At 36.2% G+C, this 18,712-nt stretch overlaps 1 protein-coding gene across 1 annotated transcript in view; it reads left to right on the top strand.

Annotated features, from left to right (window-relative positions):
- The window catches only part of Chc (clathrin heavy chain), a 533,133-nt gene that overhangs the window by 408,178 nt on the left and 106,243 nt on the right, over positions 1 to 18,712 (top strand). Inside the window, exon 23 of the mRNA XM_090400150.1 lies at positions 7,459 to 7,623. Coding sequence (XP_090256276.1) covers positions 7,459 to 7,623 — 165 coding nt within the window. The remainder of the gene's footprint in view (positions 1 to 7,458; positions 7,624 to 18,712) is intronic.

Genomic DNA, 18,712 nt, shown 5'->3' with positions numbered 1-18,712 from the left:
TATAAAAAGGGAAATAAAACTGAATGTGAGAATTACAGAGGTATTTCCCTACTGAGTATTCCTGGCAAGATCTACACAAGTATACTTGATAAATGGTTGAGAAGAATTGTGGAAGAAAAGCTTGGTGAAGAACAAGCTGGATTCAGGCCAAAGAGAGGCTGTCAGGATCAGATCTTCACTTTATGACTAATAGTTGAGAAAGCACAGGAATATAAAAAAGATCCATATTTAAGTTTTGTCAATCTGGAAAAAGGCATATGACAAGGTGCCAAGAGAGAAGCTATTCAATACGCTACAGTTATATGGTGTCAATTTGGCATTATATCAAGCAATACTTAGTCTTCATTTGAGTTGTAGGTCAGCAGTTAGAATTGAAGGAAGTACAGGAAGATGGTTTAATGTTAAATCTGGTGTGAGACAAGGATGTACATTATCTCCTCTGTTATTCATTATCTATATGGATCACATTATGAAGGAAAGTGGTATTAAACATGATATCAGAATTGGAGATGTTAATGTCTGCTCTTTGCTTTATATGGATGATGTTATTCTTCTAAATAAATCTGCTACAGGTTTGCATGATTCCCTGACTAAATTGAATAACTGTTGTAATAGATATGGTATGCAGGTCAGACAAAGACAATGAAAATAGACAGAATCATTGAAAATGTCAACTGTGTTGTGAATGGAGAACCTGTGGAACAAGTAAAACATTTCAGCTACTTAGGCACGATTTTTAGTGAAGATGGTAAATTAAATATAGAAATAGACAACAGACTCAACAAAGCTGTTATGGTAGGAAGTCAATTGAATAAATTCATACGGAATAAGAGAGAAATTAGTCGGAACACCAAATTAGCTGTATACAAGACAGTATTCAAACCAGTTTTAGCTTATGGATCTGAGAGCTGGGAAAGTAAAACACTTGACCAAAGACTAGAGACTGCAGATATGAGAGTCCTGAGAAAGATTAGAGGCATGAACAGATGACATCAATGGCAACGTTATATTAAAAATGAGAATATTAGGAAAGAATTTTACATTGTCAGCATCCAGGAATGCGTTAGCAGAGCTAATCTCAGGTGCTATGGTCACTTAAACAGAATGGGCGAGTAAAGATTAGCAAAACAAGTGTTCTCTGCCAAGTTCGCAGGAAAAGGACCCAGGGGAAGACCAAGATATAAGTGTATTGATACGGTGCAAAGTGCCTTAGACGATGGAAATATAAGATCTGATAATGTTGGAGTCTTGATAAGTAACAGACTGATTTGGAGAAAAATTTTAGATAGGAAGTTAGTAATGATGTAAATTTTTCATGTTGTACTATCATATCCTGTACACCCCTTGAGGATACATGGCAGGAATTTGATGATGATGAATTTTTATTCAGGAATAGTTGAATTTTTTTTTACCATCTGTTCTTTCCAAAAACTGGAATGAATTATTCCATAACGCGAAAAGCATCCCAACCTCAGTACACTATACTGCAGAAACTAGAAAAACAAGCAGTTTTATTGTATCACTAAATACGAAATTATATTTAGCAACAATTAGTGCAATAAAAACAACTGGACTTATTATTTTTATGCATCCTTACCATGGAGTTGGCAGACTCATTGTGGTTGGTTCATTCAACTGACAACATATTTATCATATACAATCTTAAAATCCTTAACACTACATTATCAATGCATTCTGGTAATGCATTCCATTCGCTGACAATTCTCCATGTAAAAAAATCCACTCCTCACACCACACTTTTATATAACTTGCTGGGATCACCTGTGGTTCTTTCCCTCTCACCTTCTACTCTTTTTATAACCCCCTCTGGACTAATCTGATAAAAATTCTCTCAGTAACTTAAATGTCTCTATTATATCACCTCTTCCTCCTATCCACCAAACTCTGTAATCCACATCCCTTCAACGTTTCTCCATTGCCAGCATTCCAAAGTCCTGACATGAATGGATGACTAAGACGATGTCATCCAATCCCACAGCCTTGTTAATCTAACCCAACCAACTTCTGATGTACCTGATTCTTTCACTTGCAATTCTCTTAATATTTGCCTTCTCTCTTCTATATATTACAACATCATTTACACCAGTATGCTATATGCTGATAAAGTGCTCATTCAATAATTCCACTGTCCTTTGCAACTGTTATTCTTTTGCCATGGCTATCCACCAATCTCAATCTGCCATAACTATTCTTTCTCTTGCTTGCCATATAGTGGAAAAATTGGCTTGAGTTCACTTGGCTTGACTAGCCAATCTCCTCTCATACTGCATCTTTCTTTCTTTACCATGCTCATCATCTTTCTAGCCTGCACTTTATACTCTTGATGGATCTGATCATCAACAACTGTCTTGTACCTCCTCCATGGCATTTTCTTTTCCAGCACAGCTTGCTTAATTTCACTGTTCATCCATTTCACTCCTACCCTATTTACTGGCTTAACCCTTTGTATGCAGTTATACATTGCTTTTGTCAGATGCTGCTTTGTGATTTTTCGTTATGAATGACACTTCATAATGAAAAACACATCCACTTCTGCATTCACCATGCTGCATGCATGCAAAGCAGTTTACATGCATGCATAGTATCTAACTAAATTTGTCCTGACATCCTCTTTCAAATTTTCAGATGTAGAAAATTCATGGTAACACTTGCTTATAATGCACCCATTGGGCACAGAAAGCAAACAATTTATGTAAAGCAAAACCTTGGGGAATATATGTGACTGAGTTTTTAAGGTAGAACACCAAAAATCTCGTATTTGAAATTTTCAATATCATTAAAACAGTTTGCAAATGCTCACAAATATTTATAAATAAAAGTTGCAACTAGCATGCTGTATAAACTTTGTGAAAAGATGCACATCCGATGCAAAAGTGACCTATGTATGGTAAATGCGAGTTCCTACCAGCAGTGTCAGCATATGGGAACACAGCCTGTTGTGAACATGGTAAGAAAAGGAAAATAGCATTAAGTGGACATATCGCTGTTTACATTATGCAGGTGAGGTTATACTTAATAAATCCAGTACAAGTCTTCAGGATTCTGTAATTAAATTTAATAACTTTTGTAATCAGTAGCATGAAAATTGGCAATAAAAAGACAAACTTTGAACATTGGATGGTTTGGCTTGATTAAGTTGTATCTGCTCTCCATCCAACAAGCTGCAGGTTGAATTCTGCCATCATACACATTTCTGAATGATTTTAACATTCATTTAAATGGCATCCATCTCTTATACAATTCCATTTGTCTCTCCAATACATTCCACATATTTTACATTATTTTGTTCTCACACAGCTCTGCTAGCATACCATTATGCATGCTATTTGCTTGCTTTCTTAATTTGTCATACCTGGGCACCACACCAACTACTCTTCTTGTCACACTGCTATCTCTTTCACTTGCCTCAATCTCCTGATATATCTCTTCTCACATTCTCCCTGTGTCCTCCTAAATCATTCGTTCCTACCACCATTAACCCTCATTAGTCCACGGGTCTTCAACGCAAGGCCACATGTGGCACATGGAGCTGTTTCCCATGTCCTGCCGGCCATTTTGAAAAAATAACTACTTGACATTAAACACACAATTAAATAAAAAATAATTTCAATGAAGCCTGTGGGCCACTAAGCTATACTGCGGTATTTAGAATTGTAAGATGCTTTCTAGATTCACAAGGAACGCTATGCATTTGATACTTTGCATAAAATCCTATAAAAATAAATATTAAATAGACATGCTTCTTCAGCCATCTACCAGCTCCAAGTGGTACTTAAGTACTAGTACTAACGTTGAAAGTTTATTTTTTTTTTTTCACTTGGTTAGAGTATAATAAATTTAGTTTAATCCTTTATCCAAGTGTGAGCAAACAAAGTTTGCGCCTGAAAGTATCTTCAGGACTGGGGTAAGGTGATACAACACCAGGGCAACTCATTGCAAAGGTGTAGCAAGCTACCAACACTCCTGTCTCAGTATCTCCTTTAATGCAAAACACATCTCCTTGTGGATATGTCTAATGTTATGCATTAAGGGAAGGGACACTACCCAGACTAGTTTCGACCTTTATTGAGGTCTCTTCAGTGGGAGCCAGGCCCAGTAGTTCATTGGAGTGCGCTGTCTAGTGCCTTCCAGATACATATAGAAGGTTCTCTAGATATTTTCATATAAATACAAGAGTACCTCACCTGCAGTCAGTCGTGAACAGTGTAATATTTGTGTATAAGTGCACGCAGGTTCGTCGTGTCAGCTATGGCTGACACGACATCATCACCAGAGCAGATAAGGATGCCATGGAATGCAATTGAAAAATGGAGATTATCTTCAGAAATCGCTCTACCTACATCCCACTAGAACATGACCCCACAAAAACACAAGTTAAAAAATTAAAAAAAAAAAAAAAAAAAAAAAAAAAACTTAAAAAGTATCTTCCTGGCCTCCGACATTACGAAAAAACTCAAACCTTTGTTCCCCCCCCGTATACGGTTTACCAAAAATCCACAAACCCAATTCCCCACTAAGACCTATAGTAGATGCCACTAATGCACCTTGCTACAAACTGTCAAAACAGCTGGGCAACTCTCTGACCCCCCCCCCCACTGGACTTTATTCTACATAAAAAAAATTCTACCCATTTTAAAACCCTAATAGAAAATCCAACCTTAAATAACACGGACATATTGGTAACCTTTGACATCTCCTCACTGTTTACCAATATTCCCTTAATTGATACCTTAATCTTAGATGTTTTTCCTTCTGACATCTTAGATCTCTTTTCCTTTGCCATCAATTCTCGTTAATTTTTTCTTGGAAGAACAAAATCTACAAGTAGATAGAGGGAACCTCCATGGATCCCCCCCCCGTTTCACTCCCTCTTGCCAATTTTTGTATGGAAAATTTTGAAAAACAAGCCATAGACTCAGCCTCTCTCAAACCTACCTTGCTAAGATATGTAAATGATGTGTTCTCTATTTGGCCTCATGTCCCAGACACATTAGACTCCTTCCTCAGTCACCTCAACAGCTTACATCCAAGATCAGCTTACAATCCAGTTTATGATGGAAAAGGAAAAGAACAATTGTTTACCCTTCCTAGACACCTCAGTTACATGCCTTCCTAATGGTACACTTTCCTTCACTGTATATAGAAAACAGGCAGATACATTCACAAACTCTCCCACCAGCACCCCGCTCAACAATATGGCATTATTAAAACTAACCAAGAGAGCCCACAATCTTTGTTCTAGTGGAACTGCCCTTACAACTGAGCTTGACCATATACACAACACTTTCCTCTCAATGGCTACAGCGATCATAGTATTAAAAAATAATCAGTTCCTCCTCCATTCCCTGGTCTTCTCCTCAGAAAGAGTTTAGAAATGCCATCACCATACCCTACATTCTTGGCACATCATAAAAAAATAGCCAAGATTTTAAAAAAGTACAACCTACACATAGTATTTAAGCCCCACTGCAAACTTACTACCCTTATCTGTTCTACAAAAGATCAGCTCTCCCCTCTTTCAGTGCTTGGAGTTTATAAAGTACCCTGTTCCTGTAAGCTGCCATACTTTGGAAAGACAGGCAGATCAGCAATCATCTGCCTGGAGGAACACAAATCATACATCTGTAACCATGACTGTGGTCAGTCAGGCCTGGCTGATCATGTCTTGGATACAACCCAAAGGATCTCATTTAAAAAACCACCATGCTCCACCACAGCAAATTCAAAAAGAGACTATTTTTAGAATTAGCAGCAGCTGTCAGAAATCAACCAAATCTTAATTAATACGGTTGCATTAAGTTTCTTAAAATTTGGAAAACACTTATCAGAGATCCCACCTTACATTCCAGGTCACCTACAACCGTCCTTCGAGGGCGCTCCACCTAGATAGGATAGAGTCACCCACATGGTTGGGCTTAGTGTTGTGTGATATTTGTGTATATTTTACATTAGTTTTTTGTAATCCCCTGAAGATGTCTCAGTGACTGAGACGAAATATAGGAAGTATTAAATTCTGATTTAATCCTTTCTGAATGCTGTATACAATCCATTGTATACAGTCCATGCTGTTTGAATACATATTTTCATTTATCACAGATCATTTAAAATCCTTAAAATTAGAAAACAGGTGGTATTGACTTAACTAATTTATTACCCTCTACTATCCAGCAACTCTCTAGTGCAGTCAGAGCAGGATGTTTCTTTAGGGTTGGAAAGCCCTGTTAAATTTTTTGCAGGATGTAAAGGTGCTGCTGTTCTCATGTTGGTTATAGGGTGTTTCTCATGGAAAACATATTGGCTGAAACTTAATCAACATGATACTTGCCACATCTCAGTTGTCTCATGATATTTTCTAAATAACTTATCTAATCTCTGCATTGTATTAATCAGAGTAGCCTATGCAAAAAAAAAAATAATAATAGAATAAATAAAGACCTGAAGCAAAAATAAGGTTTATGTAGGGCTGATTTAGTTTGGAATGATTTAGAATAGGGCTATCCAAAGTACTGCCCTGCAGGCCGGATATGGCCTGCAGTGTGATTTTGTGTGGCCCGCCTGTTGGTTTTGATTTCCACGAGCAAAAAAAATAAAATAACAATTTGAATCGAGTGCATGTTAGATATTTTAATTCTGTCACTATCGATAATCTCGATGTTGGTAATTTTATTTGGTGTTTTTACATCACTATGTAACCACGTGTGTTTTTCAAATATTAGGTGTGTCACAGAAGCATTCTTATACTGCTTTGTTACAATGCGCATGCTCCGGCGCTCATGGGGAAAGTGAGTGCACAATTAGTGTTGTTCGTTTGTTCATCTGTTGAGGTTGTGTTGCTACTGCACACCAAATTACTAGATACACATTGTGATGCGGCTCTCGGATAAATATTTCTTTTTTAATGTGGTCCTCGGATTACCTAAGGCTGGACAGCTCTGATTTAGAAGATAGCAATGTAAGAGCTGATCAAAATTGACAATATCAAGTATAATCTTTAGAGGTACCTGTGGCATAATAAATTAATAATGGAACACGTATAGACAACAGTAATAACTGTGGTCTATACGTGTACTGTTACTTTCAGTACGAAATATTTGTACCTTTATTTAATTAGTTATTACTGTGGTCTATACGTGCTCCATTATTAATGATATCAAGTATATTAATGGATGAATAGTAAATCAAATGAATATATGTTAAAGTAATATTAATTTGTGTGTTATATCCAGATATGAACATATTTTTATGGAATTTATCAAGAGAAATGTAAAATAATTATTCTTGTGTGTCACTGGATGTAATGTGAATCATTTGTTTTAGGAACTTTGCATGTCTTTTAGAATTGTCAAACCTAGTCATAATTGAGACAGAATTTTGTTCACAGGTCCATATTTTTACTATTCTGTTATAAATTAAATAACATTTGTTCCTCCCTCTTAGATTGGTGATAGATGTTTTGAAGATGGTTTATATGAACCAGCTAAATTGTTGTACAATAATGTCTCAAACTTTGCCAGATTGGCCATCACTTTAGTACACCTGAAGGAATTTCAGGGAGCTGTTGATAGTGCAAGAAAAGCTAACTCCACTCGAACATGGAAGGAGGTAAATATGTTTTAATATCGATTATAATAGAATAAATATTTTGCCAAATTGATTGCTTTCTTTTTATTTTTTACTTACTCCTTTTTTAATCTTGCTCTAAACATGCATCTTATATAGAAACCGTCCTTTGTTTATAGTTGAATTTTCAGCAGATGTATATAACTGTTTGATTACATTATGAAATATTTTATTTCATAATGTAATCTTTTTAATAATATGTAAATATTTTGCCTTAAGTATCATAAGACATCAGTACAGTTATAAACAACAATAGGAATTACATTCATAAAAACACATTAGTGTGCATGCTTACATTGGAATCCCTCTATGTATACAGCAGCATGTTTAATACTATCGGACCAAATACTATTGGGCTGTAATTAAATTAAAACAGATATAACAATTTCCCTCACTTTTGGAATAGCGAGACAGTTATTACAGTTAAGATTGGGTCTGTGCGGTAAGGCTTCAGCAGTTTCTTTATACAAGCGCTTATGTTTATATATGGATTGGTGTAGTAGCAAATTACCTGCTGAGAAATGGGTTAATTTATTTGGCCATCCTCTAACTGAAGAATTGAATGTATTAGCACAAGGTCCTAAGTTTGCCATTTCATCCAAACATATTCCTTATCTAGATTTCATACATAACATTGAAAGGAACCCAGTCATCTGTTTAGTCTTGAAGCCAATAGATTACGGTTTGAAATAGCCAAAGTAATTTCTGATGCCAAACCATCAGAATTAAAAGCACTGAACTCCTTAAAATGTAATAGCAACATAGTTATCACAAAAGCTGACAAGGGAAATATTACTGTAGTTTTGGATACTAATTCATACTATTGGAAAATGAATTTCTTGCTTCAAGATCACAATACATAATCCCAGCTTAATTATGATCTTACCCAAAGGCAGCTCAATAACTCAAGTTACTGGATGAAACAACATTCATAGATCAAGAAACCATCAAAAGACTTAAAACATACCATGCAAGATTTCCTAGAATAAATAGTTTTACCTAAATTACATAAAAGCAACTGTCTGCATAGACCTTTGTGGATTCTATAAGCAGCTCCACTTATAAAATATCAAAATTTTTGTCTAACCTTCTATGTCCCCTCATAGGCCACTCAGCTTCATCACTAAAAAATTCCACAGAATTTCACACAAAAATAAGACATTAAACTGTCAGATATGAACATGTTAATAGGCTTTGACATTGTCTCTCTCTTCACTAATATTCCTCACAAAGAGAATAGAATTGTCTCTTTGTGACCCAAAAATTTCCATCTGCTATTGTGGAATTATTCAAGTTTACAATCACATCAGATTATTTCACATGGAAAAATAAAATACATAAGCAATACAGTTTGCAATTCAACATAGTGGAACATTTTTCTTATGGATCTTTGGTAAACCATAGAACCTAGTTGCTCTTGCAAAATAATTCTATAGTAGGACCCAAAGATTTTGTATTGCACTTGAAAGTATCTTTGTAACATCATGCACATCATAATCTCATTTTTGGTTGTATACTGTAAATATTGTTGGATATTTTTAATTATGTTATCAATTAAATCTTATAATTAGTTCTTGTTCAGCTTCGTCTTTGAAAAATCTGCTATTTATTATTATTATTTTTTTTTTTTTTTCTTACACATTATGTTTTGCCCTTTGTCTAATATTAATCCTTGGTAGTACTTCAAACTCATGGCTGCTACTAATATATTGCTTGAGTGTGCGAAACGTTGATAACAAAGACAGTGCCTCGGGCTAGAGCCAAATTCTTTGTTAGATTAGTAATGTGCAATCTGGTTAAAAATTTTGGAAATTTATTTAAGCTGTGCCACCAAAATTTTACAGGACAAGAGAATTTTCTTTATCCAAGATTAAAACACTCAGTATGGCACACAATCCGTAATTCTCTATCTTATTCCTATACATATAATCATATATGTTTCTCACTTTGCAGTTGTGACTATATCAAAATACATACGCATAGGTTCTGTTTATGAGCAGTGCATTGAATTTAGTTTTCAGGCAAGTTATTAGTTTGACAAGAAAAGAATTGATTTATTACTAAGAAAAAGAGATTACGATTGTCATTCAATAAATTCAACAGAGTCTAGCATATAGGGTCTGTTAAGCAACTCGATATAATATATACACTCCTGTCACTTAACTAATCTTGAACTATTCGGGAACCACATGCTCAGAAAAAAAAAAAAAAAAAAAAAAAAAAAAATCAGCTAATGCTTTTTATTCCCGTATACGGGAGTAGGCGAGGCCATTTAGCCCTATCTAACTTTTGGAGACTGAGTGGGCAGTTCAACCTCCACTGGTACCCAATCAGAGACAGATGGCCCAAGGCTATCACTAATTAAGCGGTACGCAGTGAAGAGAGATGGCTCAAATGTGCCGCCATCTCGTGGTCCCTAACCCTAACACAATATATTTAATGTCTGAAATAAGGTGGGTTCTACGTTCGATTTTCTTGAATTTACAGGACGTAAAACCCGAGTTTCCGGGAGGAAAAACCTGCTTGCCCGTGCCAGAGATCGACTAACCAGAGATAGAAAAATTTCCTCTAGTCGCCGACTAGACTCGAAACTAAGTCTTCCTTCGTGCGGCCAAGCGTGGTGGTGTGCAAACGCCACATCCACTGAGCTACACAGGCTCCATGCTTAGAACTTACCCCTTAAAAACTTAGCTTATGTTAGATTATCATCACATAAAACTCAGGTTCAGGAATTATCTATTAACATCAGATTCTAGAATTACTCTCTAACTAAGCTATGTTCTCCAGCACAGAGCAATTGATCTCATCTAATGGTATAGTTCCTAAAGTCCTGCATTACTACATAAAGTACAAATCCAGTTAATTTTCATTCACCGTCATAATTTTCTTCCTACTAGACAAAATGGGAAGTTCTTACTTGGTAGTGGAGTCGGGATCTCTCTGGCTTTTACTTGCAAACATCTTTTGAATTCCTATGGCTCGTAATTTCACATCGGTCTTCCTAGACGAGTTTCTTTTGCTACTACGTTCCTCTGGCCTTTGCTTCTTGTATGTAGGTCAGGGAATATGGTCACGATTCATTGCCTGCGATCCTTGAGAAACTCAGCTGCTGTTATCCAACCTTGTATTTCCACATAATCTCCTTGCGTTATGTTGACTTCATTGCTGTACGCCGTCCTAAATCTCACGTCGAAATTCTACTTGACCGCATTACTGCATTCTTACATTCCACTCCAGACCACACCGAAACTTCGACTCTATGGAAACAACAGGAAAAAAGCCCCTTTTCGGTGCCGTAAACTTCTATATATATATATATATATATATATATATATATGGCTCCAATGACCTTACCGTTGCATTTCAACGGGTCACCCCCCACCCCCACCCTGCAACGTTGACCTTTCCATTCGTGTTAGCCTCAGGTCACGAATTAATCCTCTTATTTTGTCTGGAACTTTAGCTTGACTTTGGTATACTTATGCACAATTCACCACATATACAATTTCTGTTTTTCTCATACAAAACACTCGATAATAACGAATATTCAAAATTTAAAGTTAAAGACATTAAAGTTATTTCATTTACACTCAGTTTCTCTTATTAACAGACAAGTAATTTATCAGGATTTTGATACTTGTTAAATCTGAACAATGAGTATTATATTACTAAAATTCCTTCTATTCAAGATTTAACAATTCCTAATGACCTGATATAGCCATTTGACTTGGCTGTCATAAATCTGGGTTAATCAAATCTCTTTTTATATCTGATCCACACACACACACACGGAAATCCACAAGACCTATACTATATATAGCACAGAGTTTCCCGAACTTTTTCTGTGACGGAGCACTTCGCAAATCCTGAAATTTTCACAGAACACCTTGCTTATTTTGTAATGTATTAATAATTAATTGTTAATTTAGCTGATTTATTAAGTGATTATACTTTATAATTAATTAAACATAAACATCATTAAATTAATTTGTGCTGATTTTCATTGATATATCCCATTCTGATCACCAAAAATTATAATATTATAAGTACTTACAAGTGAATGCAGACTTTCTCCTGTGTGCTGGTAGTTTTCCCCTCCTTTGGTACATCCTGGAGATTGCTTCTTAGGCTGGTGGTGGATGACCATCTGTTGCATCACAAACACCTTCAATAAGAGATTTTTTAATACCAAAATTAAACAGTCCCTTGTTTCTTATTCATATTAAAATTTAAATCTGCAGGCCTATTACTTTTAAAAAATCATGGCACTACAGTTTCGAAACTTTCACCCTGCAATACGAACTTGCGAAGAAACTATTCAGTATTACTAGATTTGAGGACCGGATACAGACTACCTTGATCTTCAATTTTAGTGGAAAAATTTTCTTTATACTTCTTTGCTGATTGGCCACTAACATTTGCATTTCCAACACAGATGTTATTTCTTTCAGTTTTGAGAACAGAGGATATGCCGGCCATTGTTGTAATTGGCTTGCAGTCAATTTTTATGATCGGTCATAAACAGCGGTATTCTCTTTCCCAATTGTTGAAAGATTTTGATCTGTGAAAATTAACGATAATTCATGAATATTTCCGTGTTTAAAAATATGCCGCTTGGTCACTGACATTTGCTACGCTGATGTTATTACGCGTTCTGGGTCTGAGCTTTTAGACATTCACGAATATTATTCTCCTCAGAATATTTCCACTATGAAATATTTATTCATGAAAAATGCTTAGAAAACTAAAATGACAAATTCCAGGAGAACTTCCCACAGAACACAGTTTGGGAAACCCTGCTATAGCACATTAGTGCTGGATGTGTGGGCAAGAGGAATAGAAGAAAGGAGAAAATCGCATTTTGCTTGAACAGCTGAGAGTTGTAATCTTTGGGGAAGGCAGAGTGGGGGAGACTGTTCCAAAGAACAGAAGTAGATGGAATGGAAGAAGAGGCTGTGAAGTTAAGTTCAGTGAGTTTCAAGATGGACTATAAAAGGGTGGTTAATGGTTAGAAGTGGCTTTTGTTCTAATGATTTTGAAGGAGAGCAGAGGAAAAATAGTAGAAAATTCAGCACAGAACTCTTAATGGAAGTATCTGTAAAAGAGGTACAAGGCAGAAATTGAACATCTGTGAGAGAGGGATCATTAGTTAGCCAGATTTCTCTCTTCGAGGGAAATCTGGCTAACTAATGATCTAAAGCTGCTTATCTTGTATAAACAGGTACAACAGAAAGTGCAGAAATGATGGTTTTGCCAACTCACAGGAGCAATGACCACGGAAGTATCTGTAGAATGGACAGTGCTGAAACAGTGTGCTTGTGGGATAGAGGTTGAAGTAAATCTGTAAGAGAGGGATCAGCTATGAACGTAATTGCTTGCCTCTGGATGGCATTGAGGAATTTAACTGAAGTTTTAGGTATACCACCCCAAACGTGAGCAGATTTGTATATAGTTAAGAGTTGGTTGGGTCTAAAATAGGCTCTGGAATGAAAGAGAATACCAGGCTTCTTGGATGCTGAGGAGACTATTGATGTGATGCGTTTATGCCAAGAAGACTAGGCATAAACACGTCACTTTAAGACTAGAGGTAAACATTAGTCCAAGCAAAGAGATCTCATCTAGTGTAGTGATTTGTGTATTACTGAGGGTAAGGTTAGGGGAGCTGGTATCTCTTTTGCACAAGAAAAAGCAACATTGGGTTTTGGTGGCAATGAATATGACAAGAATGGACATATTCATTGTCCATAAGATAGTATGTAGATCAATGTTTAAGGCACTAGTTGTAGATCTTGTAGCCCGGGTTGTCAGAGTACTGCATGGTTTGTCAAATGAGTAGGATGATTGTAGAGTACTATCATCTGCAAAGCTGTGGATAGGATTAGTGGTTGTCAGTAGGTCATTTATGTACAGGAGAAAGAGTAGATGATAGTACAAAGCCTTGAGCCACTCCAGCATTGGTGGTGAAGCTTGAAGAGAAGGAGTCATCTACCATAATGTGGAGAGAATGACCAGAGAGAGAGAGAGAAAGCTGGCTACGGTAGAGAGACCAAAAAATGGCATTTAGTAGACCTCGATGCCACACATGATCAAGAGCTTCTGAAATGTAAAGGACAACAGCAAAAGCTTCCTAAAACTTTCCATGGTACATGTCCAGTGGTGGATGGTGTAAACTAAGAAGTCAGCTGTGGATCTTGAATGGTTGAATCCATACTGCTGGTTTGCTGATTAATTAGTAGGCGTAGAAGTAGTGGAGGAGTTGGCTATTAGTGATTCATTTTAGAAATTATGGACTTTACAACCGTGTTATAAATAACTCTTAATTTCTCGACGTTTCTATCTTCATATTAAGATCATCATCTGGAGCATATACAAATATACAGGACAAGCTGAGTTACATTACATATAGTAAGCTAGAGAATAATGATTTGATCACAGGTTATTCTACTGGCATGACCTCTAATGGGAAAAAAAAAATGCTTGGGCCATGTGATAATTGACTTTAGTAGTTTCTCTGTTTTCTTTTTTATTCTATTGTTGGGTTGTGGTTAACGAGTTGGTATGTATTATTGTCTGAGACTAGCAGATTCATTTTTTCTAAATAAGTGGTTCGGTTTAAAATAACAGTGGCACTTCCTTTATCGGCTCTAGTTATTACGATGTTCGGATTTGATTTTAATGATTTGACCGCTGTTAATTCGTGTTTTGTTAAGTTGCTTATTGTTTTTTTATGATTTAAAATGTTGGCGGTTTCTAAACTTAGTTTGTCTGCTATGTTATTTGGGATGAATCTTAAGCCTCTTCTAATATTACAAATAAATTCCAGTTTGTTTATCGATCTGGGTGCTACGACAAAATTTAGACCTTTTGTTAAGTACCGAGAGTTCATCCTTGTTTAAAGCATGGTTGGACAGATTAACTAAGTCACCATCACCTGCAGGCGATTGGTGGTTCCTATTGTTTCTTGCTTCTGGTTGGTTGTTATCGTTCACTGTGGAGAAATTTGAATATGGCCATTGGTTTTGTCGATCTTTTAGTCTATGAAATTTGGAAATTAGGTTTTCTTTCTTTGTTTGAAAGATATGGTTCGCTGTGTTGTCCGTAATCTTTTCCAGGATCGTCCAGATATCTGCATTTAAGTAGCTTGAAAGTTCCGAGTTTACATTTTGTAGCTGGTTTTGAGTAATGGCTAAGGTCTTTCTAGTAGCCTGGATCTGTTCTCTCTAAGAGAACCTCTGTTATGTCTGGAAACAGAATTGGTCAAAAAAGATCCAGAGTATGTATTGTGAAGAGGGTTATTAGGAATTTTAGTGGGTAGATATACAATTTCTGTAGGTTTCTTACTTATAGAAAAGACTTCTATTTCTCGTCCTGCTTAATTGATGGTCATCTTCAACATCCACAATTCCAACTGGCACCCCCCTTCCCCATGGAATGGGGAAGGGGGGTGCCAGTTGGAATTGTGGATGTTGAAGATGACCTGACTATTTGGATAGCTGGAATGCAGATTGTAGTTTCATGGAAAGGAATGTGAAGAGATCTGAGTGGTTATCAGTGTTAGTAGACCTGTAAATGCAACAAATGTTATAAATAAGGTGAGGAAATCTTTAGCCAGAGAATGTCAGAAGCAGGGAATTCTGAATTAGCCATTCTGTACTGTATCTGGTAACAATTCTTGTAATTAGACAACTGAAATGATGTTTCATAATGAAAAACACTCCCCTTTCACAGACTATGCTGCATGCAATAAGCAAAACAGATTAATGTAGCATTGAACATAGTAGCTAATTAAACACATTTGTCCTAACCTCTTCTTTCAATTTTTAGTTCCAGAAAATATATATAACAGCGGTGTTCACTAACACCCCCAACCGCCCATGATGTCTATAGACGTCCAGCTAAATCTGGATAGGATTTTGTAACACCTGTTGAATAACATCGATAAGAAGTGCAATTTGGTCTCACTGAAAAATATTGTTGATTGTTTTACTGTAAAATATTATTCTTTACTTTAATTTATACCCCATCTCTTAAATTTGGTTTGTTTCTTTGTCCACAAAAATTTTCCCCAAGTTTTACTCATTTCTCATATACGTGCACATTTAATACTTAACTCAACTTAACAATAATCAGCTTATCTTAGGCCCTGCAATTAATCCTTTTTAATCTTATTGTGTCCGTACTATCAGTGAAAGACCCTTGGTTTTAGTCTATCCACTATAACGGGTTACTGTTATTTGTTATGAGATTAATTGTATTATTTAATCTCTGTTTCTAACAATTATTTTTTTTTATTATTTCCGAGTGTACCTATATATGCACAAGGGTTCACTCCGATGGGTGCAATGACTTTAACTCTTTCTTTCAGAATCCAAAAAAAATCACTGACTCAAGACTAAATACAAAATAAACATATTTAATAAAACAAAAACAATATATACACTTCAAATAAAGTTACATAATTAAGTACAAATTAATTGGATCCAAAGGCCTTTTAAATAAACTTACAGTTAAGAGATCAGCCATTCTCTGACTCAATCTATTACTGATTTGTTTAACATATACTTCATCTCATTTTACTAGACTAAACACTTTGTTTACACAATAACAAACTGTACATAGCCAGTTTCTCTGTTAAGGCCTCAGGTAGCACACATTAATTCTTCTTCACAATGAAGTGTAGATATTCTGAATTCACCTAAGTATAAACACTTTCACTTCATACAATTCTTTCCAATCAACGTTTCTTCGAACATTGCTTTAGAACGTCATTAACAATATCTTTTATTTACGAATACTTATTGACAGTCTTCCACCTTAAAACTCAATTCTACAATTCCCTTTTTGGAATTTGCTATTAATCTTCCAATCAGCGTTTTTTCGAGCATTCCTTTAGAACACATTTTTGAAAATTATGGAGACAACTACCATGTTTGAATAAAAACTTTAGTTTAATATAACTAAAATCTACAGTCGACGTTTCGACCTTTATGTCAAGGTCATCTTCTGGAGCATACAACTATACACAGAAAACAAGCTACACTACAATCAAGCTGGTTTGTTAAAGATACTGACCAACCGCTACAACAATTGTTGGCCTGACCTCTGGTGAAGACAAAAAAAAAATTTATACATCAACGCTAGAGTCCTATTATTAGTGTTATCTGTTGGTTGTAGAAATACATTGGACGCAACAACAAGTATCTATCTCTATATCTATATATCGATTAACATCATGATTATGCTTGTACATTCCAGCCAGTTGGTATGGAATGGTTTCTAATATTAGCTGAAGATTGGCTAGAGTCCTGCCTTATGCTGGATCTTAATATATTAGGTAGGCTGAATATGTGCCATCCAGATCCTTGGAATTTTCATGCTATCTTTGTTGTTGATATTTGGGTGGTTTATAAGGATTTTGCAGGCTTTCTTAAATTTCCTTTCATACCAGGTTTTTGTGTGGTGTAAAGAGCTGGTGCTTTTCTAGTTGATTTGGTGTAAGGTGTTGAGCATGTGGTCTGAGAGGCCTACTTCACCATAATGGTTATATTTAATGTGTCTAATGTGTTCTTTCTTGCATATAGGGATTGTCCATCCTGTTTCACCAATGTACGGTAAGTCACAGGTGTGCAGCGGATGCAATAGACTCCAGGATGTGCTAATGGGAGGAGAGGATCCTTAGAGGAGTTGAATATGGTTTTAAGTTTAGTGGGTGGTTTAAAGGTGGCATCGAGGTTATAATGTTGTAGGATTCTGTTGATTTTTTCTGATAACCCTTTAATGTATGGGATGGCTATGGTTTTATTGTAATCTAGATTTGTTTTTGTTGTTTTATGGAGTATTTTATTAATAGTATTTCTGTTATAGCCATTATTTACGAATTTGTCGCTGATGATTTTTAGTTCTTGTTTCAGGGCTTGTTGGTTAGTGCAAATTGTTGTAGCTCTGTTTTTAAGGGTGTTAATGACTCCATATTTTTGTGATGGGTGGCGGTATGAATTAGGATGTATGTATTGGCCAGTGTGTGTCAGTTTTTGGTAGACTGTGAAGGATAGACTGCCTGAAGGAAGACATGTGACTAGTGTGTCTAGGAACGGGAGCGAATTTTGATTTTCGATGGTGAATTGTATGCGTTCGTGTTGTTTGTTCAGGTAGCTGAGGAATGTGTTTAGCATTTGTCGCCAATGCGGCCAGATTGTGAACATGTCGTCAACGTATCTAAGCCAGACTATCGGTCTTAGCATGGTGGAATCAAGAGCCCTTTGCTCAAAGGTCTCCATGTAGAAGTTAACGATGGGGGAGGGGAATAGTGGCGAGCCCATGGCTGTACCTTCTTTTTGTAGGTAAAATTTGTTTTACCACATGAAGTAATTGGACTGTAGTACGTGGGCAAAGAGGGCCGTAATGTCGGGCGGAAATTTCTGTAGTAGGAGAATTGTGTCTCTGATGGGGACATTAGTGAAAAGGGCAGAAATGTCAAAACTGACTAATAAGTCGTCTTTGTCGAGTGTTATGTTTTTAATGTTGTTTATAAAGTGTTGTGTGTTTTTTATGTAGGAGGGGGGGAAATGACCTACCAACTCCTTGTGTGTGTTGCTGCTAATTTCTTGGCTAAGTGGTAATTGGGACTGTATTCCTTCCACGATTGGTCGAAGGGCACATTTTGTTTGTGTATTTTCGGGACCCCATATATTCTGGGGGGGGGGGTAGTGGGGTTTGAGTTTTTTAACTGTGTCTGGTGGCCAAGAAGTGACGGACTTGAGTAGTTCCTCTGTTTTATCCTTTTTGTTGGGTTATAATTTACCAGCTTATGTGTTGTTATCAGACGACAGTGGCATTGCCTTTATCCGATTTCGTTATTATTATGTTTTGTTTGGCTTTTAATGACTTAATTGCTGCTAGTTCTGTTTTTGTGAGATTGTTCTGTATGGTTTTCTTAGTGTTCAGGACATTACTAAGGTTTGGCAGCAATTTTCTACATTTGTATGACCTTTCGAACTTTTATTCATACTGGGTCAAACATAATCCGGGCTAATCCCTTTTTTTTTTGTCACGCATACACTTTCAATATACA

Source organism: Typopeltis vanoorti, chromosome 11 (assembly GCF_054136105.1).
Source record: "Typopeltis vanoorti isolate ZY-2024b chromosome 11, IOZ_Tvanoo_1.0, whole genome shotgun sequence".
NCBI lineage: Eukaryota > Metazoa > Arthropoda > Arachnida > Uropygi > Thelyphonidae > Typopeltis > Typopeltis vanoorti.
Note: the sequence above shows the minus strand (reverse complement) of the source record. Positions and strands in the feature narration are given on the sequence as shown.